The sequence below is a fragment of the Oryctolagus cuniculus genome, chromosome 6 (assembly GCF_964237555.1).
Source record: "Oryctolagus cuniculus chromosome 6, mOryCun1.1, whole genome shotgun sequence".
In the NCBI taxonomy this organism is placed as follows: domain Eukaryota; kingdom Metazoa; phylum Chordata; class Mammalia; order Lagomorpha; family Leporidae; genus Oryctolagus; species Oryctolagus cuniculus.
In genome coordinates this window covers 150466396-150493557 of record NC_091437.1, presented here as the reverse complement: position 1 = coordinate 150493557, position 27162 = coordinate 150466396, and the positions used below count along the sequence as shown (strand labels likewise).

General features: G+C 45.2%; 1 protein-coding gene, 1 non-coding gene and 1 pseudogene across 2 annotated transcripts; 1 reads left to right on the top strand and 2 right to left on the bottom strand.

Moving 5' to 3' along the window:
* Positions 1–3284: 3284 nt before the first annotated feature.
* Positions 3285–3831, bottom strand: LOC138849982 (large ribosomal subunit protein eL21-like). Its single transcript, XM_070075480.1, has one exon. It carries the CDS (start codon positions 3804–3806, stop codon positions 3324–3326), a length of 483 nt encoding a protein of 160 aa, XP_069931581.1. The 5' UTR covers positions 3807–3831; the 3' UTR covers positions 3285–3323.
* Positions 3832–6499: 2668 nt separating this feature from the next.
* On the top strand, positions 6500–10163 carry LOC100352654 (actin, cytoplasmic 2-like; annotated as a pseudogene).
* A 7917-nt stretch (positions 10164–18080) lies between these two features.
* Positions 18081–18208, bottom strand: LOC127490860 (small nucleolar RNA SNORA31). The gene has a single exon (XR_007919251.1). It is a non-coding gene; the product is annotated as a small nucleolar RNA SNORA31 (small nucleolar RNA).
* Positions 18209–27162: the final 8954 nt, after the last annotated feature.

The window sequence follows — 27162 nt, the reverse complement described above, 5'->3', positions numbered from 1 at the left end:
CCCTTACCTGGCACCCCGACTCCCCCAGCCCCAGCAGCCCAGAATTCCAAGCACAGCTTAGAGAGTTGGAGAAGTCTGGGTTCAGGTTCTGACAGCATCAGCTACACTGGCGAGCTCTGAAATCTCGCTGAGCCTCCGTCTTCCCATCTGTAACATGGACATAACAGTATTTATTTCCTAAGATGACCGACAGGAAGAAGTGAGAAAACACATGTGACGTGCTGAGCATGGGACACAGCCCGCTGGGGGCTCATCCAGGGCGGACAGGCCCGTGGGGCCCCCAGCCTGGGGTCACTCCTCCAAGCAGAAGGCAATCGCTACCGCATTTTTAAACCGAAGGCGAATCTGCCTCTTGGGCTCTCCCGACCACTGAGCGCTGGATTAGGCCTTTCCTATGTGCTAGGTGCTTTCAGGAGTGACTCTAGAAATCAAGGGTCACGTAGAAGAACTGTCCAGGATCGGAACCCGAGTCTGTCCACGAGAGAACTCTTCACGGCTGTGACCACCTCCCAGGCCCCTGGCTGTCTTCTCTTCTCCAGGGGAAATGCCCTTGGCCTCAGCGGATGTGGTTTGTGTGCCCCGCCATGCCAGCCCCCTCGTCTTGACAGGCTTCCCGTCTGCCCCGGTCCCTCTAGACGCATCCCTAAGCAGAGCAGGCGCACACTCTCACCTCCTGCAATCTCAGTGCCGTGTTTATGCTAATGAACTCGCAGATAACATGGCGCTTGGAGCGTGCACATTCAGCTCACGGCGCTCTCGCCCTCTCTATATTCAGCACACAGGAATAATATGTCCTCTTGTGCCCTGAACAGCGTGTAACTGTCATTGTGGATCTTCATTGCACATAATAGAGCCGTCTTCAAGTAGTGTAAGCAAGTCTTAGCTATTGCATAGTTGGTGGCTCACAGACGTCTCCAGCGGGACTAAAGAGTCCACGGTGGAAGCTGCATAGACAAGAACAATTTTCAGACCACTGCTAACCGGGTTTCTCCCCCTAGAGACACCACCGCCGCCGGACAAGGAGGACCTGTGCTTGCCTTGTGGATGCTGGCTTGGGGCACTGCCTCTGGACCCTCTACCTCCCCTGTTCCGAAATCTGGGTCTCCCACCCTCAACTCCCCTTCTTCATCTTGCTCTCTCTCAGCTAAGCTTTCCTGGGTGCCTCTCAGGGTGAAATGAGTCAAACATGTGTAACCGGCCCCCAGAGTGGCCACCATGATCCTCACCTACTGGTACACGTGTTCCTGTGCGGTCCCGTGTTGAGCAGGGCTGACCTGTGTGACCAACGGGACGCTGCAGAAATGACACAGTGTGACTTCCAAGGCTAGGCCATGAAAGACATCGCAGGCAGCCTTTGTGAACACAGGCCCTGCAGCCCCCATCAAGCCTTCAGACAGCCTGGCCCCAGCCCACATCCTGACTGCGACCAACCAGCCGGGGCGCTCTCCTGGGCACCTGCCCCGCAAACACTGGGTGAGATAATAAAACAAAACAATGGTGACTACGTGCGGCTTGAGTGTTGAGGGCGTCTGCTCCAGGGCACTAGATGACTACGTAGCCTCAGAACACTGCCGCGCTGGGGTCAGCCTGCCTCCCATGTGGTCATTGTTGTCCTCATTCACTTCTGTGCCAAATGTCCACGGCGCGCACTGCAGTCCCTAGGGGAGTCTGGAAGATGAGAAGCAGCGATGATTTCACTCGCTCTTCCCAGCAGCCCCAGGACAGGGCACGTTACCGTCCTTGTTTCACAAATGATGAGGCTTTGCATCACTTGCCTTAGGTTTCCGAGAGAAGAGGCCAGGATCCCAGCCACGGCGGCCTTGCTCCAACCCCCCTCCCAGCAATGCTCTGTAGTGCAGGCACCTGGATTCTGCTGTGGGAGGCACCCAGCTTCCTGAATTGTCACTTTGAGTCTTCATAAGGATGGTACACAGAATCTAGGGGGCCGGGCAGAACGGGAGGGAAGCCATTTCTGGAGGTGAATCGCAGGGGACCTGGGGATAGTGCTCTTGCCACCTGCACTCCCAATTCCTTGCCATCACCACTTTGAGCAAAGATGTTCCCAAGAACCCAGGGTAGCAGGGAAGAATTTGGAGCTGACATCTCCTTATCAAAGACTTCTGGATTAAGATGAAGGCGGTCTGGTCCCCACCCATGCTCCCTCCAGGAAGCCCTCCAAGGCTCTCTCTGGCTGCGTTGCCTTCTGGAAACTGCAGACTTAGTATGATTCCCCATCACATTTAAGGTGCCACCCCCACCCCCAACTCTATGCTAGGGGAGTTGCCCCTGCGCCCTCCCAGTGCTAACCCTGGAGTGAAATGTAGCCTCCCTGCTGCCTACTTCTTAGCTGTTTCCCAAGCAGGTACCCAAGGCCCTTTTATTATAAGGCTCTTCCTGTGGATTGCCAAGGGGTAAAGGCACAAAAACAATAACAAACTTCAGGAGTTACCATGCGAGTTATTTCGGGGATTTATAGCCTAGGCTAATGGAGAGAACATAAATTCAAAGCTAGACCCACCTAGGCTCAAATTCTGATAAAACTGTATCACTGACATGGCCAGGGGCTTATGACACAACTTCCCTGTGCCTTAGCTTAGTCATCTGGATAATAAAGATGATCCTTTGGGGAGAGTCATTGGGCAAAGCTGTCATGATCTGAAATACACACAGCCTTCCACTAGCAGGAACATGCCCTGCAGAAACTTTCGCATGTCTTCTCAAAATTTAGTGCACTAAGGATGACAATGTTTGCAACTAAAATTTGCAAATTTTCACCCAATAGGAAATAGGTAAATTATGGAGCACCCATAAGACAGAACTGCTTTGCAGCTGGTAGAATGGAGAAGAGGGGGCTGGCACCATGGTGTAGTAGGTTAAGCCTCCGCCTACAGTGCCAGCATCCCATATGGGCACCAGTTCTTGTCCCAGCTGCTCCTCCTCTAATCCAGCTCTCTACTGTGGCCTGGGAAAGCTGTGGAAGATGGCCCAAGTGTTTGGGCCCCTGTACCCATATGGGAGACCCAGAAGCTGCTTCTGGCTCCTAGCTTAAGACTGGCTCAGCTCCTGCTTATTGTGGAGTGAAACAACAAATGGAAGACCTTTCTGTCTTGTCTCTCACTCTCTGTCTGTAACTCTATCTCTCAAATAAATAACAAAATCCCTAAAATAATAATAATAATAAAAAGAATGGAGAAGAGAGAACATCTCAAGGGCAGTCCCCTTTGCAACCTTGCCTGTACCCGCAATGGCCTTTCCCATTGCCTGTAATCGTGTCTTTTTTTTTTTTTTAATCAATTAGGTCTTCTTTATTTATCTTACATTTATCATGCCATGAATTCATAAGGAATGGGTTCCAGCAACTCAGGCTCCTTTCCATTGGTTCTGACAAAGTGGGCTTCTCTGGGTGGAGCAGGCTGACGCTTTAGTTGAACCCAGGTACCCTTCTCTTTGGCTTCCTTCTTCTTCTGATCATTTTCCTTCACACGTTTCAAGAAGCTATCTCGGCTCTTAGAGTGCTTAATGTGTTCAATACGCACATTTATTCTCTTGGCAAGAATCTTGCCCTTCACTTGTTTGTTGACAACAATGCCAACAGCATGCTGGGTAACATTGTAGACTCTTCCAGTTTTTCCATGGTAACACTTATGGGGCATTCCTTTTTGAGCAGTACCCATTCCCTTGATGTCCACAATGTCACCTTTCTTGTAAATGCACATGTATGTGGCCAAAGGAACAACTCCATGTTTTCTGAAAGGCCTGGAGAACATGTACCGGGTACCTCGCCTCTTTCCCTTTGTGTTTGTCATCTTGGCGAATTACTGGAAGATGGCGGCTCTGGCCAAAAAGTGTAATCGTGTCTTCGCACTGTGTTTGGTCCCATGTTGGGAGGAAAACTTGAAGTCAGTGGAAATGCTACAGGAGCTGGCGAGCAGCAGGATGACACAGAGCTGGGTTCTGTGCTACTCCAGGCTCCAGCATCTTCCCCCAGTCCGTGTCTTAACTTGGGTTCTCCTCATCACTGGTTTTCTGTCTCTTCCTTTCCAATCCACCTGCCATTCTGCTGACAGAATGACTGCCCACAGCTGTGCCTCACCCCACCCTGGGTGGCCACAGAGGCATGTACATGAGTTAGCACAGCAGTCTCATGCCACTAGCCAATCCTACATCATCCCTCTCACTCTCCGTAAGAGCCCTTGTCCCAGCCTCCCTCATGCCCGGCTAAAGCTCTCACCTTTGCTTTTGTTTTGATTGCTTTTTCTCCAACTATCAAGTCCCTCTTCCACCCACTCTCCACCCTCACCCCCATGCTTCCTTCCTGGGACCATTCCACTCCCTTTTCAAATCCAAATCCTGGGCCACAACCTATTGCCTCCCAGGGCACAATAGCAGGAAGCTAGACCCAGGAGCAGAGCCAGGACTCAAACTCAGGCACTGGGATATGGGACGTGGGTGTCCCCAGCAGCAGCTAAACCACTGAGCCAAATGTGCTCCCCAGTTTGCTTAGGGACACTGCAAGGGCATCCCCATAAAGAAGCAACATAGGGCCGGCGCTGCGGCTCACTAGGCTAATCCTCCGCCTTGCGGCGTCAGCACACCGTGTTCTAGTCCCGGTCAGCTGCCGGATTCTGTCCCGGTTGCCCCTCTTCCAGGCCAGCTCTCTGCTGTGGCCAGGGAGTGCAGTGGAGGATGGCCCAGGTGCTTGGGCCCTGCACCCCATGGGAGACCAGGAGGAGCGCCTGGCTCCTGCCACCGAATCAGTGCGGTGCGCCGGCCGCAGCGCGCCGGCCGTGGCGGCCATTGGAGAGTGAACCAACGGCAAAGGAAGACCTTTCTCTCTGTCTCTCTCTCTCTCTCTCACTGTCCACTCTGCCTGTCAAAAAAAAAAAAAAAAAAAAAAAAAAACCACACATAAATAGCAGCCACGGAAGAAGGAATATCGATAGCTCCCAAAATGTGAAAATATAGTCTCATAATTTTTAAAATGTAGCTTCAAAGGAGACACAGGGCCGGTATTTGGTACAGCAGTTAAGATACCACTCAGGAGCTCTGCACCCCGTATCAGGATGCCTGGATCCCAGTGCTAGCTCTGTTTCCAGTGCAGCTTCCTGCTGCCAGTGTGCTGCCTGCGAGGCAACAGAGGACGGCTCCAGTACTTGCCACCCATGTGGGAGTCCTGGATGGAGTTCCAGGCTCCTGGCCTCAGCCTGGCCCAGCCCCTCGCTATTGGGAGCTTCCGGGCAGTGAACCAGAGATGGAAGATTTTATTTTATATATACTTTTATGGTTTTTTTTTTTTTTTTTTGACAGGCAGAGTGGACAGTGAGAGAGAGACAGAGAGAAAGGTCTTCCTTTGCCATTCGTTCACCCTCCAATGGCCGCCGCGGCCGGCGCGCTGCGGCCGGCGCACCGCGCTGATCCGATGGCAGGAGCCAGGAGCCAGGTGCTTTTCCTGGTCTCCCATGGGGTGCAGGGCCCAAGCACCTGGGCCATCCTCCACTGCACTCCCTGGCCACAGCAGAGAGCTGGCCTGGAAGAGGGGCAACCGGGACAAAATCCGGCGCCCTGACCGGGACTAGAACCCGGTGTGCCGGCGCCGCTAGGCGGAGGATTAGCTTAGTGAGCCGCGGCGCCGGCCTATGGGTTTAAAATATAATCATTTTGATTACCTTTATATTTAGAGAAATACATGGTATGGAAAAATTACTTTGATTGTCAGAAAAAAATATTGCCCTAAGCAGTAGCCATCTGAGGAATAGGGACAATACCTACAAGCAAGCTGGATGGGTCTGGCTCGGGCCCCACCTGCCCTGGACACGCTGACACTTCCTGGCCTCTCCAAAGCCCCTGCCCAAGGCCCCAGTCCCTGGGAAAGGCCACCCCAGCCCACTCTCTGGAACAATGGAAACAATGGTGTTTTCTCCAACAACGTCAAGAGCAACCTCCAGAATAAACCTTGGGCTCGCTTCAGTTCCCACACATGGAGCAGAGAGTGTGAAAGTCCCTTAGCTGGGGAAAACCCACACAGGGCGGCCCCCCGGGACAGGCATCCTCGTCTGTAGTCCTGGCTGGCTTTGTTAAAAGTTCGCACTGCCTGTGGCAACTGCCCTAGCCACACTTACAACTCACCCCGTATCATCCACAGCCCCAGGACATGAACTAATAAGGCTTAGACAGGATCCTGAATCCACCAGGAGAGGAGAAAGGGAGAAAAGGTGATTTTATAACCCAAAAAACTCCCTGGGTAAGGAAGCAACGTGGTAAAACAACATTTGCTGCTGTTTCAGAGCGGCTGTGCTGTGTGCGAGACACTACGCTGGTTCAGTCATGGGGCCAGTGGCTTTAGACAAGAACCCAGTCTCTAAGAGCCTCAGTTCGTTTCACCTGTGAAATGAGATGGGTGGCCTACTTCTGAGGCTGCTCACTGGAATAGGGAGATTATACATGTGCCTGACAGATAATTTGATCCTCAGTAGTCATTGTGACGTTATTCCTGTCGCAGATGCTCTTTGATTTATACGTCAAAAGCATCCCAGGCAGTGTCTCCTTCATCTTAACCCCACTGTACAGACAGGTAACACTGTGCAGATAGTTGACCTTGCACAGACAGGTGATGGGTCTTCTCCCTGCTTTCTCCTCATACCTGCTGCTCTGTTTCCCCAGGGAGAGTGGCTGGCACCTCCCGATCTTCCTCTACAACAAAGGACCCCAATAATTAATTGGGCACCAGCTATTTAGGATAGCAAGGAGGAGATCAAACTCTAAGCTGACTGAGGTTGTCTCAGGGAGGAAGGGGAAGCAGACACAAGTGACACTACCAAAGCCTCAAAGGTAGGTGTTGTGGGTTGAATTGCATCCTCCCCCAAAGCATTGAAGTCCTCATTGCCAGCACCTGTGAATGTCACTGTATTTGGGAATAGGGTCTTTGCAGACGACCAAGTTAAGAGGGGTTGTTAGGGTGAGCCATACCCCAGATAGCTGTGCCTTTATGAAAAGGGGAAATTTGGACACAGAACGCCCAAAGACCAAAAGAAGGAGGCAGCAGAGACAGGAATGGAGAATCCACAAGCTAAAGAACACCAAAGATGGCCAGCAAAGCACCAGCCACCAGGACAGAGGCACAGAAAGTCTCTTTAGCACCTGTCAGATGGAACCAAGCCTCCGGACACCCTGAGGTTGGACTTCCATTCTCCAGAATGTGAGACAGTTAGAATTCCAGCGTTGAAGTCCCCCAGCTCGTGGTTCTTCAGTACAGAAACCTGAGCAAACTAACGCGGCGGAAGTGAAGAGAGAACAGGCTTTTCCCTCTCACCAGCTAGTCGCTGGCCCCTCTGAAACTAATTCCTTTGTCTGTGCCTTGGGGTGAATGCTGGTGAGAACCTGATGAGACGCTGCACGGAGTGCTCTTGACAGATGAACGCCCAGCAAATCACAAATGTGCAAATTAGTCCCAGTGGAGGTCATGGCAGGGGGCCTGGAAATGCACCTGAAGTTGCTTCACAGTGTTTGCTTTTTGTCTTCTTGAAAGTTCTGAACTCCTGGTGCAGGAAGTGAGTCATCATTGCATCCTCAGTGACACCGGGCCACTTTTCTGAACTTCCTAAATGCTCAATAGGTGCTTCCTCCTCAAGGAAGTGCATTCCAAATTAGAGTTGCAATCGAGAAATTCTATAGTCTCTGCATCCTCAGTCCAAGTCCATTCAATATACAGTGACTGACTGGTATTGAATGAATGAATGAACTTTATAGAGTGCATGATTTGGCCAGTAGGAAAATTGAGTCCATATAAAGGGGCAGTGCTGTATCAGGAAATAAGTTTAGCCAGTGCCTATCTTGATCTGAGGCTGGGAAAATACAAAACACTAAGTAAAGGATTGCTGAAGCCCTACAGTGTCTAGTCCTGAGCTGCCTTTTTTTTTTTTTTTTTTTTTTTTTTTTTGACAGGCAGAGTGGACAGTGAGAGAGAGAGACAGAGAGAAAGGTCTTCCTTTGCCATTCGTTCACCCTCCAATGGCCGCCGTGGCCAGCGCACCGTGCTGATCCGATGGCAGGAGCCAGGTGCTTCTCCTGGTCTCCCATGGGGTGCAGGGCCCAAGCACTTGGGCCATCCTCCACTGCACTCCCGGGCCACAGCAGAGAGCTGGCCTGGAAGAGGGGCAACCGGGACAGAATCCAGAGCCCCGACTGGGACTAGAACCCGGTGTGCCGGCGCTGCAAGGCGGAGGATTAGCCTAGTGAGCCGCGGCGCCGGCCTAGTCCTGAGCTTCTTGCAGCCAGTCTCTTGCTTTCCTTGGTAGAGGGACATCCCACCAGCCCAACTCTTATCTTCATTTTCCTAAGTGGAGATGCAGGCTCAGAGAGATGAAAACCTTTGCTCCAAAACCAGTAGTTGAAGGAGAGTCGGGATCTGATTCCAGCCTCCACACACTGAACCCCGACAGTTCACTTGCCTTCCTCTTACTGAATAAGTGGAATCCCGACTGGCTCTAATGGTTCTGGAGTTCTGTTAGGCCTGCCTGGACATTGAAATATCCAAGCTAATGGTCTTTTAGGAAAATGAAACCGAGAGCCAGAGAAGTCATGTGACTAGCCTCAAAATGAGGAAGAACTGGGTGGGACATGAACTCTGGTCTCTGGATCTCCAGGCTGACATGTCTTGCTTGGCAGGCCTGGGGATGTTGGCTGCAATTGGTCATTTAGCCAGGTCCCAGCCCTCCAACCTGCAAATAGGCAGGGAAAAGCAAGGAACTGCCAATCTTATGCCTCTGTCCATGGAGGAGGCTTGGGCTAGGAATGACTCTGCACATTCACCTTTCCCTCCTCCGGGATTCCTCTCCCTCTGGGTTTGGGTCTTGCCGATCTGGGCCAGATGCAAATGGCATCCCATGACCCCAAGGCCTGGGCTTTTTTTCTGGGTAAGATATTGCCTGGTACAACTCAGAAGACAGAAAGTACAGTTGATGTGCTTGAGGAATGTGAAGGACTGACCACAGAGAGCATGTCCAGCCTGGGAACTCAGCACCTCGCCCCAGCCAATCGGCCACCAGTCCACACCCACCACCTGGTTCACCACGGATGATGATAACATTGAACTGAGGCATTGACAAAGGCTCCTGGCATGTGCTGGGCTGGCTTCGTGGGCGACCATGCCCTCCAGGGCCGTCTTCCCTTCTATCATGGGGCACCCGCAGAACCGGGCATGATGGTGTGTAGGGGCCAGAAGGACATGGACACGGGCAGCCAGGCATCCTGACCCTGAAGGACCCCATCGAGCAGAGCATCATCACCGACTGGGAGGACGTGGGGAAGATCTGGCACCACACCTTCTACAACAAGCTGTGTGTGTGCCCCACGGAGCACCCCATGTTGCTGAGGCCCCCTAAACCCCAAGGCCAACCATGAGAAGATGACGCAGATCACACTGAAGACCTTCCATACCCCCGCCGTGTTTGTGGCTGTCCAGGCTGTGCTGTCCCTGCATGCCTCTGGCCACACCACTGGCATCGTGATGGACTTCAGTGATGGGGTCACACACACCATGCCCATCTGCAAGGGCTATGCCCTCACCCATATCATTCTGCATCTGAACCCAGCACTGAAGCCCAACTGCATTACAAAGATCCTCACTGGCTAGCGCACCACAGCTTTCCCACCATGGCCAAGCCAGAGATCGCACATGACATCCAGGAGCGGCTGTGCTACATCACCCTGGACTTCGAGCAGGAGGTGGCCACCACCACCTCCTCCTCCTCCTCCCTGGAGAAGGGCTACAAGCTGCCCAAAGGCTGGGTGATCGCCATTGGCAACAAGCAGTTCTTCTGCCCTCAGGCGCTCTCCCAGCCTTCCTTCCTGGATATGGAGTCCTGGGGCATCCCTGAAACCACTTTCAACTCCATCATGAAGTGTGATGCCGACACCCACAAGGACCCATATGCCAACCCAGTGCTGTCCCGATGCACCACCATGTAACTGGGCATTGCCGACAGGATGCTGGAGATCACCGCCCTGGCACCCGTGACAGTCAAGGTCATCACTCCCCTGAATGTAAGTACTCAGCGTGGATCAGCGGCTCCATCCTGGCCTCTCAGTCCACCTTCTGGTAGGTGTGGATCAACAAGCAGAAGGACCAGTCCAGCCCTTCCCACGACCACCACAAGGGCTTCTAGGTGGACTGCTAACTTGACAAAACCCAACTTGCACAAAAAAGGAGATGAGTTTGGGGTGGCTTTATTTGGGTTTTTTGTTTTATTTTTCATTTTTGTGTTTTTGTCTCCAGGATTTAAAAGCTGGAATGGTGAAGGTGATGGCAGTGGGTTGGGGTGAGCATCCCCAAAGGTCTACAGTGTGGCTGAAGACTTGATTGTACATTGCTCTTCTTTCTAGCAGTCATTTCCAGTATCGTGAGAAGTCATGTGACAGGAAGCCCCCTGCCCTCCAAAAGCCACGCCACTTCTCCCAAAGGAGAAAGGCGTAGTCCTCCCAGGGGAGGTGACATCATCACGTTTGTGTAAACTACGTAATGCAAATTTTTAAAATCTTTGCCTTCATGCTTTTAAAATTTTTCTTTTATTTTAATTGGTCACCCATCATGGTCCCCCTTTTTTGTCTCTCAACTTAAGATGTATGAAGGCTTTTGTTCTCCCTGGGAGAGGGTTGAGGTGTGGCGGCAGCCAGGACTACATGTACACTGACTTGACATCATTTCAACACAAGTGCACACCTAAAAACTGCAGGGACATCCAGCACTACTCCACAAGAAGACAAAATGACCCTTCTCATGGTTGTCACAGCAGGAGGAGGCCGGCACCAACCCCACACAAGTCCAGAAGGCACCTCTCAGTTGAGGAAGAGGAAGTGATGAGCTGGCCCTGTCTTGCACAGCAACAGCTGGGTTGCACCTGCGCTCTCCTCTTGGCCCTGGAGAGCATCCCCAGGGGGCCTTGCCGTCCTTCTGCAGTGCCAAAGCTGTCAAGTTAGGGCTGTGGGTCGTGTGCTGGGGTTTTAGAGCTCTGGGCATGGGGACCTGGGACCTGATTCCCTAGAAAACCATAAGGACTTTGGATGTTCTCTTAAAGTCCCAGGCTCCTTACAGAACTCTCCAGAAACTACGATGATCTCCTTGGAGCCGAAACAGTCCCTGAGCTATCAGACTGCTGCCAGCATCTGGGCCCGGTGCCCAGGGAAACACTCAGCAAGAGCAAGTGTCGCAGTCAAGCGCTTGTGGGTCACTTAAAATCACCCACTATTTTCCATTCAGCCAAGAGGCCTGATTTGAGTTCACTACCTTCCATGCAAGTCAGAAAATTTTAGTGCTGAAATGGATCCTGGGCCACACGTAATGGCGTTGTTGACATATTTCTTTTGTTTCATATACTGGGCTTCAATACACAAAAATACACCTTAAAGAGAGGTCTGATGATTGAATGGTAATAATAAAAATATTCGGGGCTAGCACTGTAGGGCAGTAGGTTAAGTTGCCATCTGCAGTGTCAGCATCCCACATGGGCACTGGTTTGAGTCCCAGCTGCTCCACTTTTAATCCAACTTCCTGCTAATGTGCCCAGGAAAACAGGGAATGGCCCAAGTTCTTGGGTCCCTGCACCCACTTGGGAGATCCAGATGAAGCTCCTAGCTCCTGGCTTCACCTTGCCCAGCCCTGCTCATTGCAATCATTTGGGGAGTAGACCAGTGCATGAAAGTTCTCTCTGCCGCTGTGTGTGCGTAACTCTTTCAAATAAATAAATAAATCTTTAAAAATAATAACAATAGAAATATTCAACAATACATAGTTTACTTTCATTGCCTCATTACAAGGGGAAACTGAGCCCCAGAGAGAGAAATTAACTGGTCTAAAAATCACACAGCTAATGTACCAGCAATAGAACCAGTGGAATCCAGGAACCCTGGACCCCAGTGAAAATCGACACAATCTAGTTACTTGTGCCTGAAATTTCACTATCAGGAATTCTTACTTTTCTCATGCTATTTGATAGTCTCAATTAGGTATAAAGGTAATCAATGAATATCTTATCATAATAAAAATATTTTGGAAGAGCAAATGTATTGGGGCCAGTACTGCAGGTAAAGCTGTCATCTGCAGCATCAGCATCCCATATGGGTGCAGGGTCAAGTCCTGGCTGCTCCACTTCCCATCCAGCTACCTGCTAATGCACCTAGGAAGGCAGCAGAGAATAGCCCAAGTACTTGGGTCCCTGCATCCACGTGGGAGACCTGGAAGAAGCTCCTGGCTCCAGTCTGGCCCAGCTCCAGCTGATACAGTCATTTGGGAAGTGAACCAATGGATGGAAAATTCTCTCTTTCTCTCTCTCTCCCCCCACTTCCCTCCCTCCCTCTCTCTCTCTCTCCTTTTCTCTCTGTAACTCTGCCTTTCAAATGAAATAAAAATAAATCTTTAAAAAAAAGTCCAAATGTATTTCTTAAGTTATTATAAGTTCCCTTTGTACCTCCTTTTCATGTAGCCAATCTCATTCCCTTCCCCAGGGTGCCCAATGTTAACAGATGGGTATTAAACCCTAGGCCTTTTGCTATGCAATTAGGAGTATACTTATAATATGTGGTTATATATTTAAAAACAAGGGCATGAAAAGTGGAATTAAAAAAGTTTATTTTAGCATAAAAAATTTGTAATCCATGCATAATTTCTTCCTAATATGTATTTTCCATGAACTTCTTGAAGATTCAATAATGTATATTATAAATATAGATTTATAAGCTCTACTTATATATCACCCCATTTATACCTATAAGGTCAAATTGTATTGTTCTGAGATGTTCTCTGTTTACTTGACCTTTTGTCTTGTAATTCTTTCAATATTGGTCCATATAGAACCTCGGTGTTTTATCAATCGATCCATAGCATACCATTGCATGAATGGCCCACAATGTATATTTAGCCATTTGTCTACTTTTGAATATTCAGGTTGTTCACTGTCTTTTTCCATTGCAGCCGCAGCTGCAGTGAACTTCCTGTGTGTAACTCTCTGGGAGATGGGCCAATGTTTCTATGGCGAAGATCCCTAGAAGGGAAAACGTGAGACCATCTGTCGAGGGTGGGTTCATTTTAAGTCGTAGTGATTCACCTTAATGTTGTCCCTGAGTTCCTCTTCTGAATCTTCTTCAAAGTCATAAATATTTTTCCTGGTGTTTTACCTAGAATCATCACAGTAGCCCTTTGAAAACAAATAATGAGTATGGTCCCTATTTTACAAAAATAAATCCACCAAACTAGTAGTAGAGGGAAACTATCTCAACTTGATACAAAGCACTTACCAAAAAAAACCCCAAACCATCTAGCATCAACTTGGTAATGACACACACACTGAATGCTCTCTTTCTAAGACTGGGAACAAGACGGAGATACCGGGTGCAGCATTTCTTTAATATAGTACTGGATGTTCCAGTTAGTACAATAAGGTAAGATACAAGCCACACAGATCAGAAAGGAAGAGATAAAACTATCCTTAGCTGCACGTGAATGTCTCTGTAGACAAAGAATCCACACCGCACATGTGGACGCTCCGGATTGAGTTCCCAGGTCCCAGCGTCAGCCCCGCTCACCCGCTGTGGTGCTGGGCTTTTGGGAAACAGCTCAGCGGATGTGAGCTTGCTTTCTCTTTCTTTCCACCTCTCAAATGAATAATTTAAAAAAATGTTTTTGAGTGGCATCATGGTGAAGCTATATTTAGCACAGAGGTTTATTCATGTCCATTCCTGTGGCTTTTTGCTTTTAAATATCACACTCCCTATCGGGAAGCATTCAACTTTCAGGCACTGGCTGAGCGCGGGCTCTGGACCCGACCCTTCAACTCTGCCTCCCTTGCCCTGTGGCTCTGTGACCTGGGCTGCATCCCTAGACAATTTCATTCCTCAGTGTTCACACGTGTAAGGTGGGAATGACAATATCAACTGCCTGGTGGCATAGCATACTCTATTGTCACAGGCTCAGAATGCCAGGAAAGCATCATTACCAGTCTCAGTGTTTTCTACCAGCCAAAAGGATTTGATCCAATTCACTTCTTGCAATTTGTGTGATGAACCCAGCAGGCTTTTATATTTTTATTTCCAAATAGTAAGACCATACTGGATAGGCTTTTTTAAACCCAAGAGTGTGCTATGCCCATTTTCTATTACCCTATGCTTCTCAGCATTCGGGTTGCCAAGTGGAACCCCAAATCAAGAGAAGCCTCTGCTCCATGCCTCCCTCCTTTTGCATCTGTTCGCAGCAGACGAAGAGCTACTGATATCCAGCTGCAAGGTTGAAATGGAAACCATCAAAAGTGCAAGCAAAGGGCTCAATTTCCCAATAGCTGCAGCTGTCTAGCGCCCTGAGCTATTTTTAATTCCCTTTTCAGAAACTCCAGTGCTTGCAATGGATCTATTTTCTTAACTGCCAAGAGATAATGCTTAAAAGGGATAGCTTGAAAATATTCCACAGCGCTCATAAAAATGACTGAAATAGATAGTGCATAAGACGGCCTTTGTCTGGAGCCGCAGAGCAAAGCAAGATGAAGTCTCTCAGACCCCAGGGCAGCGGTGCTGCTGGAAGCGCTGCTGACAACCATGGCTTTGTGTCTTGAATGTGCGCTATGACCAGAAAAGGCAAGAAAACCAAACAGTCATTGTAGAGAACATCAGAGCCCTGGCATTTAAATCGCTCATCAATCCTAGGAAATAGGAGACCCTAAAATAACTCTCAAAGAATGTCCCTCGGCTTGAGCTGCCTTATCGGGCAAACCTGTCCAAACTGTCTACATTGAACTTGTCTCCTGGCCCTGCCCTGAACTCCTGAATTTTCTCTGCCTCATTTGGTAGAACCACCAGTCCTAAAGTCATTTGGGTACAAATTTAGGAGTCATCCTCAACTCTGCTTTTCTTCTCCTCCCACATCCAATAAATTCTTACTAATACTGTCTCGTAAATAACTCTCAGGTCAGCCTCCTTAGATCCCCGCTCCCTGATTCGATCTTTCATCATCTCTTATCTGGACTTTCGCAACAGCGTCCTTGTGTCTATTTTTGACTTCCTTTACCAACTGACTATGTTTTTTTTAAATGTACATCTTCTCATGTCACTTTTTGCTGAAAACATTTACATGTTCCCTAGCTGCTTTCAGAATGGAGTCCAAGCTTTTTCGTATGACACGAGCCCCTCTATCACCTGGCTGCTGCAGCCTCCCCAGACTCATTCTGTAACCCACCTCCTGCTTTGCGCTCCAGCAACATCAAGCTGCCTATCATTTTGCACAAACCATGTTATTTTTTGCTCCTTCCCTTTCCTTGTTCTAGCTCCCCTGCCTGGAATTACATTTATGCCTATTTGTTAAAGGAAACATTTTCGTGACACATGGAATGAGTATAATAAAGCGTGTAAGTCCTGCAGGTGCAACCTGGTGCATTTTTTATAGAATTGACAAATTCAAATAATACGCTACAAATCTAAGCTTAGAATATTAGCATCATTCCAGAAGTCTCTCTCCTGCCCTTTCCCAGGAAGTACCCTCTTAAAGGTAGGCAATATTCTGATTTAATTCCAAATTGATGAGGTTCACTTAATACTGAATTTTATTTAAATGGAATCTAACATTTCATGCTTCGTTTATTTACTGTTATTTTATGGGATTCATCCAGGCTGTTGCACATGCCAGTGCCTTTTTTTTTAAAATTATCTTATAGTATTCTGTTGTATCAGCATATTACAATGTGTTAGTCTAGTCTATAACGGAAACACATGTGGTTTCCAGGATATAGCGATGACAAAAGCACTGCTATGAACATCCTTATGCTTTTCTGTTTGGTGAACAGATGTATACATTTATGCTGAGTAGAATTACTGAAGCATATGGTACACAAATATTTAGCTTTCATAGGTATTGTCAGATAGTCTCCCAAAGTGAGCGTACCACTGCACACTTTTACTAGTCATAAATGAGAATTCTAGTTGTTCTATGTTTTTGTCTACACATGAGATTATCAGGTTCTAAAGCTGAACCAGGTTTACTGGATTTTTAAATCCATGTCTAATAACATTTGACTTTTAATTGGAGTGTTGAGACCATTTACACTCAGTGCAATTATTGATAGAGTTGGGTTTACATCAACCATTCTGTTTTTCATATCCCATTTATTCTGGCTGCTATTCTATCTGTTCTCTATTCCTTTTATCCCCCTCTTCTAGCCTTCTTTTGGATTACTGAGTATATTTTACTGGTTGTTTTAGACTTTAGGTCCTGCATTTTGAATTCACACATTTCATCTTTAAGTAGTCTTCTAAAATCTCATGCATAAGGAGCTTATCAGAGTACATTTCATTTCTCTGCTTTCTTTTTTTGTGCTCTTGTTATTGTCACACCTGTGAATATACCTTACATTTTTGGGGTGATTTAAAGTTCAATTCTCCTTTTAAAATTAAAAATAAAAACTTCATCTGCATTTACCCATATATATATATATATATATATATATAAAAGCTCTAAAGCTTTGCTTTTTATAACGAGTTTCAACTTGTTATTTTCTTTCAGCCTGATGAATTCTTTTTTTTTTTTTTTTTGACAGGCAGAGTGGACAGTGAGAGAGAGAGAGACAGAGAGAAAGGTCTTCCTTTGCCGTTGGTTCACCCTCCAATCCTCCAATGGCCGCCGCGGCCGGTGCACTGCAGCCAGCGCACCGCGCTGATCCGATGGCAGGAGCCAGGTACTTCTCCTGGTCTCCCATGGGGTGCAGGGCCCAAGCACTTGGGCCATCCTCCACTGCACTCCCTGGCCACAGCAGAGAGCTGGCCTGGAAGAGGGGCAACCGGGACAGAATCCAGCTCCCCGACTGGGACTAGAACCCGGTGTGCCGGCGCCGCTAGGCAGAGGATTAGCCTAGTGAGCTGTGGCGCCGGCCTCAGCCTGATGAATTCTTTAATGTTCATTTCTGTGCAGATTATCTGGTGATGGATTCTCTCAGCTTTTATTTGTCTAAAATTGATTTATTTGACCTTCATTTTTAAAAGACATTTTAGCTTAACATGTATTTCTAGGGTAACCCCAATTTTCTTAAAAACACAGTTCAGGGGCAGGTGCTTGGCCAGCAGTTAAGATCCCACTTTGGGACACCCACATGCCACAGTGGAGTGCCTGGATTTGAGTCCCAACCCTATTCCTAATTCCAGTTCTCTTCTAAAGCAAACCCTGGGAAGCATCAGGATAGCTCAAGTACTTGGATCCCTATCACCCACATGGAAGGCCCAGATTGAGTTCCCAGCTCCTGGCTTCAGCCTGGCCCAGCCCCAGCAGTTGTAGGCATTTGGGGGGGAAATGATTTATTTAAAACTATGTATCACTTTAAAATTAGTTTTATTGTCCTCTGATTTGCATTGTTTCAAAAAGAAGTTTGAGAAATTCTCAAATCTTCCATCTCTACTCTCTAAACATTTGTTAAGCTTTATTTATTTATTTCAAAGGCAGAATTACAGAGAAGTGGGGAGAGACAGAAACAGAGAGATTTTCCATTTGCTGGTTTACTCCTCAAATGGCCACAATGACCAAGGGTGGGCCAGGCTAAAGCCAGGAACCTGGAACTCCATCCAGGTCTCCCACAAAGGTGCCAGGGGCCCAAGCACTTGGGCCACCTTCTGCTGCTTTCCCTGCATATTAGCAGGAAGCTGGATTGGAAGTGGAGCAGCCAGGACTCTAACTGGTAGCTGTGTGGGATGCCAGTGCTGTAGGCAGCAGCTTGATCTGCTGTACTACAATACTGGCTGGTCTAAAAATTTCTAATTGTATGACTGCCTTCAAACAGATTTTTTTTTTTTAATTTAAATGCATTTTATTTTTAGACAACCTACATGACAATGTTTTTTGCCTTAAAAACAATGCCTCCACTTGAAGTAAATCATGGTCAAAATAAGTGAGGAGCTCAAGATAACATCAGTCCCACTTCCTGTAAATCCTGGTGTTGTGTGGATGACAAGCAGCAGCCAGTTACGATGAGCAGTGATAGATCCAAATTGCCAACTTTGTTACTGAAGAAAAAAAAAAAAAAGATTACATCAACACTCTCCACGCAACATTTCCAGGCTACAAATGTATTCCCCAATTCAATCTGGGCTGCCACAAAGACAGACAGAAAGCGCAGGGATTTTTCTTTGGCATCCTAGTGCAAACCAAAAGAACAACAGCAGATTGTTCAAGGTCTATCAGTGGATGCAGTCAAACAGATTTAAGACTAGAATTTACATCATACTTGCTTCTGGAAAAACCTAGGTGGATAATTTCATTTAAATATTGATGGGAATTTGAATATTTCCCATTAAGACTGTGTTTTTCTTATTAGTCCTGTCCATTGTTGTTATTAGCTGCAAACAAATTTAGAATTGCTCTGCATTTATGTAGGATAAACCCTTTTAACATCACATAACAGACTTTATTCCCAGTAGACTTGCCTTGACGACTGTCTTGGGCTTTCTTTAGGAACATGTTTCCTTAGTATGACTTTTTCCATCCTTTCACTTTAAACACTTAATGTGTCCCCATATTTCATACGTTCTTCTTCAAATAAGCATATGGTTGTTGATTTTATTTTTATTCTAGTTTGACAATCCTTAGATTTTAAAATTTTATTTAATGTATACAAATTTCATGTATTTCATGTATACAGATTTAGGAGCATGGTGATTCTTCCTGCCCTACCCTCCCTCCTATGTTCCCACCCTTCTCCTCCTTCCTTTCCTAATCCCTCTCTTAATTTTTACAATGATCTACTTTGATTACTTTATTCTCATAAGATTAACCCTACACTAAGTAAAGAGTTCAGCAAACAGTAAGAATAAAAAAAAAGAAAAACCACTGTTCATGGCTGTAAACAATCATGGAAGCTCAAAATGTCAATTTCACTCCTCTACATTATATTTTTTTGTATTCTATTAGTTACCACAGATCAGGGAAAACATGTAATTTGTCTATTTGAGACTGGCTTATTTCACTAAGTATAATGGCTTATAGTCACATACATTTTGTTGCAAAAGATAGGATTTCATTCTTTTTTACAGCTGAGTTGTATTCCATAGTGTATACATACCATAATTTCTTTATCCATTCAACAGTTGATGGACATCTGGGTTGATTCCATATCTTAGCTATTGTGAATTGAGCTGCAATAAACATGGGGGTACAGATAACTCTTTGATGTGATTTCTTTTTATTTGAGTAAATTCCCAGGAGGGGAATGGCTGGGTCATATGGTAGATCTATATTTAGATTTCTGAGGTATCTCTATGCTGTCCCCCACAGTGGCTGTACTAATGTGCATTCCCACCAGCAGTGGGTTAGGATAACTTCCCTCCCCATCCTTGCCAGTATTTATTGTTGATTTCTGTATGAGAGCCATTCTAACTGGGGTGAGGTGAAATCTCATTGTGGTTTTGATTTTCATTGCTCTGATGGCTAGTGATCTTGAGCATTTTCCATGTTTGTTGGCCATTTGAAGTTCCTCTTTTGAAAAATGCCTGTTTGAGTCCTTTGCCCATTTCTTAACTGGGTTATTTGTTTTGTTGTTGAGTTTCTTGATCTCTTTATATATTCTGGTTATTAACCCTTTATCAATGGCATAGTTTGCAAATATTCTCTCCCATTCTGTCTGTTGCCTCTTCACTTTCCTGAGTGTTTCTTTTGCAGTACAGAAGCTTGTCAGCTTGACGTAATCCCACTTGTCAAGTTTGGCTTTGACTGCCTTGCTTCTGAGGTCTTTTCCAAGAAGTCTTTGCCCATGCCAATGTCTTTCAGAGTTTCCCCATGTTCTCCTTTAGTAATCTGATGCTATCAATTAATAGATTTAGATCCTTGATCAATTTTGAGTTGATTTTTGTATAAGATGTAATTGAAGCACTTGGTCCATTTATATTCAAGGCAACTTCTGATGCATTTGAGATTTAGTCTATTATCTTACTATTTGATTTCCATTTATGCCCCTTGTTCTTTATTCCTCACTTTTTTGCTTTTTTGTATGACTCAAAAAACTTTATTAAATTAGTAAATATGGGGCCAACATTGTAGCAAAGCAGGTAAAGCCACAACCTGCAACATCAGCATCTCATATGGGTGCCAGTTCGAGCCCAGCTTCTCCACTTTCAAGCCAGCTCCCTGCTAAGGACCTGGATGAAGCAGCAGAAGATGACCCAAGACTTTGGGGACCTGCTCCCATGTGGGAGACCTGGATGATGTTCCCGGCTCCTGGCTTCAGCCTAATCCATGCTGGGCATTATAACCACCTGGGGAGTGAACCAGTGGATGGAAGATCTCTTTCTCTTTGTCTTTCCCTCTCTCTTTCTCTCTCTCTATAACTCTGACTTTCAAAATAAATAATTCTTTTAAAAATAAATAAATTAGGGACTGGCATGGCATATCAGGTAAAGCCACCACCTTCAGTGCCAACATCCTATATGGATGCCGGTTCAAGTCTCGGCTGATCCACTTCCAATCCAGCTCTCTACTGTGGCCTGGGAAAGCAGTAGAAGGTGGCCCAAGCCCTTGGGTCCCTGTACCCACATGGGAGACCTGGAGGAAGCTCCTGGCCCCTGGCTTCGGATCAGCATAGCTCCAGCCATTGCGGCCAATTGGGGAGTGAACCAGTGGATGGAAAACTCTCTCTTTCTCTCTGCCTCTCCTTCTCTCTGTGTGTAACTCTTTCATTAAATAAATAAATCTTAAAAAAAAAAAGAAAATTTGTCACCACCCATCTAGCCTTACAAAAGATGCTTAAGGATATGCTACACACAGAAACACAGAAATATGGTTATCACTATGAATGAAGGTGAAAGCATCTCCCAGTAAAGGGACAAAGGAAATACAAAGTAAACAATAGGAATATTTATGGAAAAATGGAAGGACCAAGAGAACTATAAAGCATTAAAGAAAAAATAGAAGAATACACAAAAAATGGAAAAATCTTTCACGATTATGGGATTGGAAGACTCAATATCATCAAAATGTCCATACTACCAAAAGTAATTTTAAAAAACAATGAGATACCAATCAGAATATCAAGGACATTCTTCTCAGATATAGAAAGCATTCCATGATGCTGAAATTCATATGGAAACACAGGAGACCCTAAATAGCTAAAGCAATCTTATGCAACAAAAACAAAGCCAGATGCATCACAATAATAGATTTCAGGACATACTATAGGACAGTTGTAATCAAAACAGCCTGGTACTGATGCAAAAACAGATGGATAGACCAATGGGAAAGAATAGAAATGCCAGAAATCAATTCACGCATCTACAACCAAATTATATTTGATAAAGGAGCTAAAATCAATCCCTGGAGCAAAGACAGTCCCTTCAACAAATGGTCCCAGAAAAACTGGACCTCCACATGCAGAAGTATGAATCAAGACCCCTACCTTACACTTTACACAGAAAATCCACTCAAAATGGATCTAAATCTATGACCTGATACAGTGAAATTATTAAAGAACATTGGAGAAACTCTGTACGACATTGGCACAGGCAAAGAGTTCTTGGAAAAGAGGCACAGGCGATCACAGCCAAAATTGACAAATGGGATTATATCAAATTCAGAAGCCTCTGCACTGCAAAAGAAACACTCAGCAAACTGAAGAGGCAACCAACAGCAAGAGAGAAATTATTTGCAAACTCGGCGACTGATAAAGAATTAATTACCAGAATATAGAGAGAGCTCAAGAAACTCAACAGCAACAAAACAAACAGCCCAATTAAGAAATGGGCAAAGAACTCAAACAGGCATTTTTCAAAAGAGGAAATCCAAATGGTCAACAGACACATGAAAAAATGCTCAGGATCACTAGCCGTCAGGGAAAGCAAATGAAAACCACAATGAGGTTTCATCTCACCCCAGTTAGAATGGCTCTCATACAGAAATCAACAAATAACAAACGCTGGCAAGGATGTGGGGAAAAAGGTACCCTAACCCACTGCTGGTGGGAATGTAAATTAGTACAGTCACTGTGAAAGACAGTATGGAGATACCTCAGAAATCTGAATATAGATCTACTATATGACCCAGTCATCCCACCCCTGGGAATTTATCCAAAGGAAATAAAATCAACACATGAAAGAGCTATCTATAACCCCATGTTCATTGGACTGGATAAAGAAATTATGGGATATTCACACCATGGAATATTAGTCAGTGATTAAAATAAAATGAAGTCATCCCATCAAGGTGGCATGTACCAATGACATCTCACTAGTCCAAGTGATCAATTTCTGTTCACAATTGATCATAATGATAGGACTAAGAGTCAAAGGGATCACATAAACAAGACTAGTGTCTGCAAATACTAACTGATAGAGTAAAAAAGGGAGAGAACGATCCAACATGGGAAGTGGGATACACAGCAGACTCATAGAATGACGGATGTCCTAAACAGCACTCTGGCCTCAGAATCAGCCCTTAAGGCATTTGGATCCAGCTGAAAAGACCATGAGAGTATTTCAGGCATGGAAAGCCAAGACACTGTGGCAAAAAAAAAAAAAAAAAAAAATCTGGCACCGTGGCTCACTAGGCTAATCCTCTGCCTTGCAGCGCTGGCACATCGGGTTCTAGTCCCGGTCAGGGCGCCGGATTCTGTCCCGGTTGCCCCTCTTCCAGGCCAGCTCTCTGCTGTGGCCCAGGAGTGCAGTGGAGGATGGCCCAAGTACTTGGGTCCTGCACCTGCATGGGAGACCAGGATAAGTACCTGGCTCCTGCCATCGGATCAGCACAGTGCGCTGGCCGCAGTGCACCGGCCGCGGCGACCATTGGAGGGTAAACCAACGGCAAAAGGAAGACCTTTCTCTCTGTCTCTCTCTCTCTCACTGTCCACTCTGCCTGTCAAAAAAAAAAAAAAAAAACCCTAAATGAAAGATCTCTGCAAGTGAGATCCCAGTGGAAAGAACAGGCCATCAAAGAAGGAGGTATCTTTCTCTGAAGAGAGGAGAGAACTTCCACTTTGACTATGACCTTGTCTAAACATGATCAGAGTCAGCGAACTCAAAAGGCTTCCATAGCCTTGGAAACTCATGACAAGAGCCTAGGGTGATTACTGATGCCATAAACAAGAGTCTCAATTTGTTAAGTCAACAACAGGAGTCACTGTGCACTTACTCCTCATGTAGGATCTCTGTCCTTAATGTGCTGTACATCGTGATTTAATGCTATAACTAGTACTCAAACAGTATTTTTCACTTTGTGTTTCTGTGTGGGTGCAAACTGTTGAAAGCTTTACTTAATATATGCTAAATTGATCTTCTTTATATAAAGATAATTGAAAATGAATCTTGATAAGAATGGAAGGGGAGCGGGAGCAGGAGAGGGGAGGGTTGTGGGTGGGAGGGAAGTTATGTGGAGGAAAAAGCCATTGTAATCCACAGCTGTACTTTGGAAATTTATATTCATTAAATAAAAGTTAAAAAATTTTTTTAAATTAAAAAATAAAAAAAATAAAATGAATTCCTATCACTTGCAACAAAATGGATGAAACTGGAAAACATCATACTTAGTGAAATAAGCCAGTCCTAAAAGGACACATACCGTATGTTCTTGCTGATCTGTTAACTAATACAGCACCTAAAAGGGAATCTATAGAAGTGCAATTTACACTTTGAGATGCAATGACTTTGAACAGCCTTTGACTTGACTGTTGAGGAAAGGTGTTTTTTTTTGTTTGTTTGTTTGTTTGTTTTGTAGTATTTGTTGAACTCTTTACTTAGTATTGAGTTAATCATATGTGTATAACGTTAACAGAAAATAGATCTTAGTAAAAAATAAGAATGGGACTAGGAGAGGTAGGAGGAAGAGGGGTGGGAATGTGGGTGAGAGGGCAGGTATGATGGGAAAAATCACTATGTTCCTGGAGTTGCACTCATGAAATGCATGAAGTTTGTATTCCTTAAGTAAAAGGTTTCTGGAAGGAAAAAAGGGCTATATTTGCTTTGTGTAGTTTGTTTATATTTTATTTGACTCTATGTCTAGTTTTTCTAAAACTCATTGTTTATTCTCGCATTTCTTTGCTTTTGTTTAGGATGATTTTTCCTTTTACCTGAACAACTTCTTTTGGAGTTTCTTTCAGTGTAGAAAGTTTTTATCTTCCTGAAGTATCTTTACTTCATTTTCAGTTTTGAAGGGTATCTTTGCAAGAAACAAAATTCCCAAACGATGGTCATTTTCTTTTGCTCGAAGTATGATGTTTCTTCAAATTAATCCTGTTGAGGTTTCTCATGATGCTTGAGTCTGTGGCTTCACGCATTTCATTAGCTTTGGAAAATTCTCAGTCTGCACAGTTTCAAACGTACCCTTCCCCAATATTCCCTTTTTCTTCTTTAGGACTTCTCTCGCTTGCATTTTAGGTCTTTTCACCATGTTCTATAAATCTCTTTCTTTTCTGTATGTTGCGTAGTTTCTCTTCTGTACTTAAGTCTGAATCTTTTTCCAAGTTTACTAATCCTCTCTTCTGTCCTATAAAATCTGCTATTAAATTCATATATCAAGTTCTTAATTTCAAGTGTTGGATTTTTCAGTTCTAGATTCTCTATCCAAATTTTCCTGTGGATCTAATTCTCAACCTTGCAGCCATTCTCTTGATGAAATTCACCACAGTTACTTTAGAGGCTCTGTTTGTTAACTTCAAAGTCCAGATTACCTGTGGGTCTGTTTCTAGAGTCTGATGTTTTTCCTTTGGATTTTGATCTTATGATTCTGAATCTCTTTTTATTGGAACATCTCATAACATATCTTATTAAAGGTTAGGCATTCTCTTGAAAACTTGTAAAGACTTGAAGGTGAATATTTTTTGTAAGGCCTAATCTATTTCCAGTTGACCTTACTCCTAGGACATGGACTTTTAGTGACTTCATAGACACCATGGCTGTGCGCCAAGACCTTTCCTTTTTGGTAGACCTTGGATTTCCCAGTACCTTGGGATTGCCAAAAAATTTTGCTTCAATTTTCAGACTTCTGGCTATCATTTTCCAATGGCCTTATCAGCCTGTTTCCTGATGAACTGCAAATGCCTTTGGGGAAAAGTGATGTATCAGGCTCACTTCTCTATGTTTCACTTTTGTCTACCATATTGGCTTCTTAAGTTCCTGGTTACTTTGGCTGCCTTCCAATCCCTTCAGTTATTTTTGGGTATTTTGCTTGATATATTGGGCGTTTAATCTGCAATCTAACCTTCCTTGTTTTTCTGGGCAGCAGAATTGGTATATTAGAAGCAACTCTCTGTCGGTGAACTCGAAAGGCTTCCATAGCCTTGGAAACTCATGACTGGAGCATAGGGAGATTACTGATGCCATATACAGGAGTGTCAATTTGTAAAGTCAACAACAGGAGTCACTGTGCACTTACTCCTCATGTAGGATCTCTGTCCTTAATGTGCTGTACATTGAGATTTAATGTTATAATGAGTACTCAAACAGTATTTTTCACTTTGTGTTTCTATGTGGGAGCAAACTGTTGAAATCTTTACTTAATGTATGCTAAACTGATCTTCTGTATATAAAGAAAATTGAAAATGAATCTTGATAAGAATGGAAGGTGAGAGCGAGCGGGAAAGGGGAGGGTTGCAGGTGGGAGGGAAGCCATTGGAGGGGGGGAGCCAATGTAATCCATAAGCTGTACTTTGGAAATCTATATTCATTAAATAAAAGTTAAAAAAAAACTACCTTACACCTAATAAATATGCTGAGTACTTAAAAAAAAAAAAAAAGAAGCAACCCTCCAATCAATAGCAGTATGTGTCCCTCTGCTCTCTGTTTGACTGGCAAACTCTCTCCACCCTTCTAGATTTAGATGCCACCTCTTCCAAAAATCTTTTCCTTTACTATCAATCAACTTCCTCCTCCTCTCTTGATGGCTCACATCCCTGGCTCTACAATTCCATAATATTTTGTAGAGTTCCCACACAGCTTGTGAATCAATGCTTAGTATTATGGGATTTTTTTTTCTGTCTCTCTTCCCCTCTAAACCACAAGCATTTCAAAGTCAGAGACTACGATTTGTCTATCTCAGCATCTCTGTGCTTTGACACAAAACCTGGATACCCAAACAGATGCTCAGTATGAACTCCATCAGTTCTCAATAGATGCTTAGGAAAATATCAACATGAAAGCAAAATCAGCAAGAATTGCACTTTCCCTGATGCTAGAAGCTACCACCCAAATTTCAGGACCCACTCCCCTGCACTCTTCAGTCTGTTGGGTATTGTCCCACTGCCTTTAAGAACATGACTACAGAAGCTAAGAGGTGGGCCCTGTGTGTCCAGAGCCACCACCTTGGGAGAGTAGCAGTGATTTTTTCCAGAGAAAGTATCTTGCCTCCTTCGTCTTGGGTCTCTCATGTGTGAGATGAATATATGAAAATCTACTTTGGGTTGATGTGAGTCAGTTAGAGCTTTCTGGTTAAACACACAGACTTTGAAGCTAGACTGTCTGGGTACAGACCCTAGCCACATTCCCCACAAGCTGAGTGTCTTTGAGTAAGTTACTTAGCCTCCCTCTATCTGTAAGGAGTTAACATACATAAAAGTCGAAGCAGTGCCTAATAGCAAAGGAACTATTAGCCATTAGTTTTCTATAAGAATGAAATAAGATCCAGTAGAAGTAACCTATAGAATAGCACAAAGGTACCAGTATGATTTAGTATTATTATAATTAAATAATTTCCCCTGGAGAAGGGCAGCTCAACCCTGAGGCTTCTGTGGGTGCCACCAGATGACATATTTAACACTAAAATATGAACATCCGACCTTTCACGGTTGGCGTCTTTAACTTGCTTTATCTAAAAGGCATTTTCAGCTGTAACATTTACTCTGAATGACTCACCTATGAGATTTGAGGTTTTCCCTGTAGTTCCTAAAATCTCTAAACCAGAAACCCAGAACATTCCCTGTTTCTTCAACCACAGGCTGTGGGCAGGCTTGGGCCAGACACAACAAAGGACATCTACTGGGAAGGGGCAGAGGCATCCGGACAGCATCCGTGTCCTCTGCCTTGTCCCCTGAGCCTCCACACTCAGCACCAAGTGGGCTGCGGGGCTGTCACAGAGACACGTGCCGTGAGATGGCGTCTCTCTGGCCAGGACCTTGTCCAGGTCACAGCGAATCGGAAGTGGAGTTCCAGAGGGGTCAGCAGAATCCACAGGCT

Bases quoted from the DNA above. Each gene is read 5' to 3' on its own strand.
- LOC138849982 (XM_070075480.1), bottom strand. From the start codon at position 3,806: ATGACAAACACAAAGGGAAAGAGGCGAGGTACCCGGTACATGTTCTCC.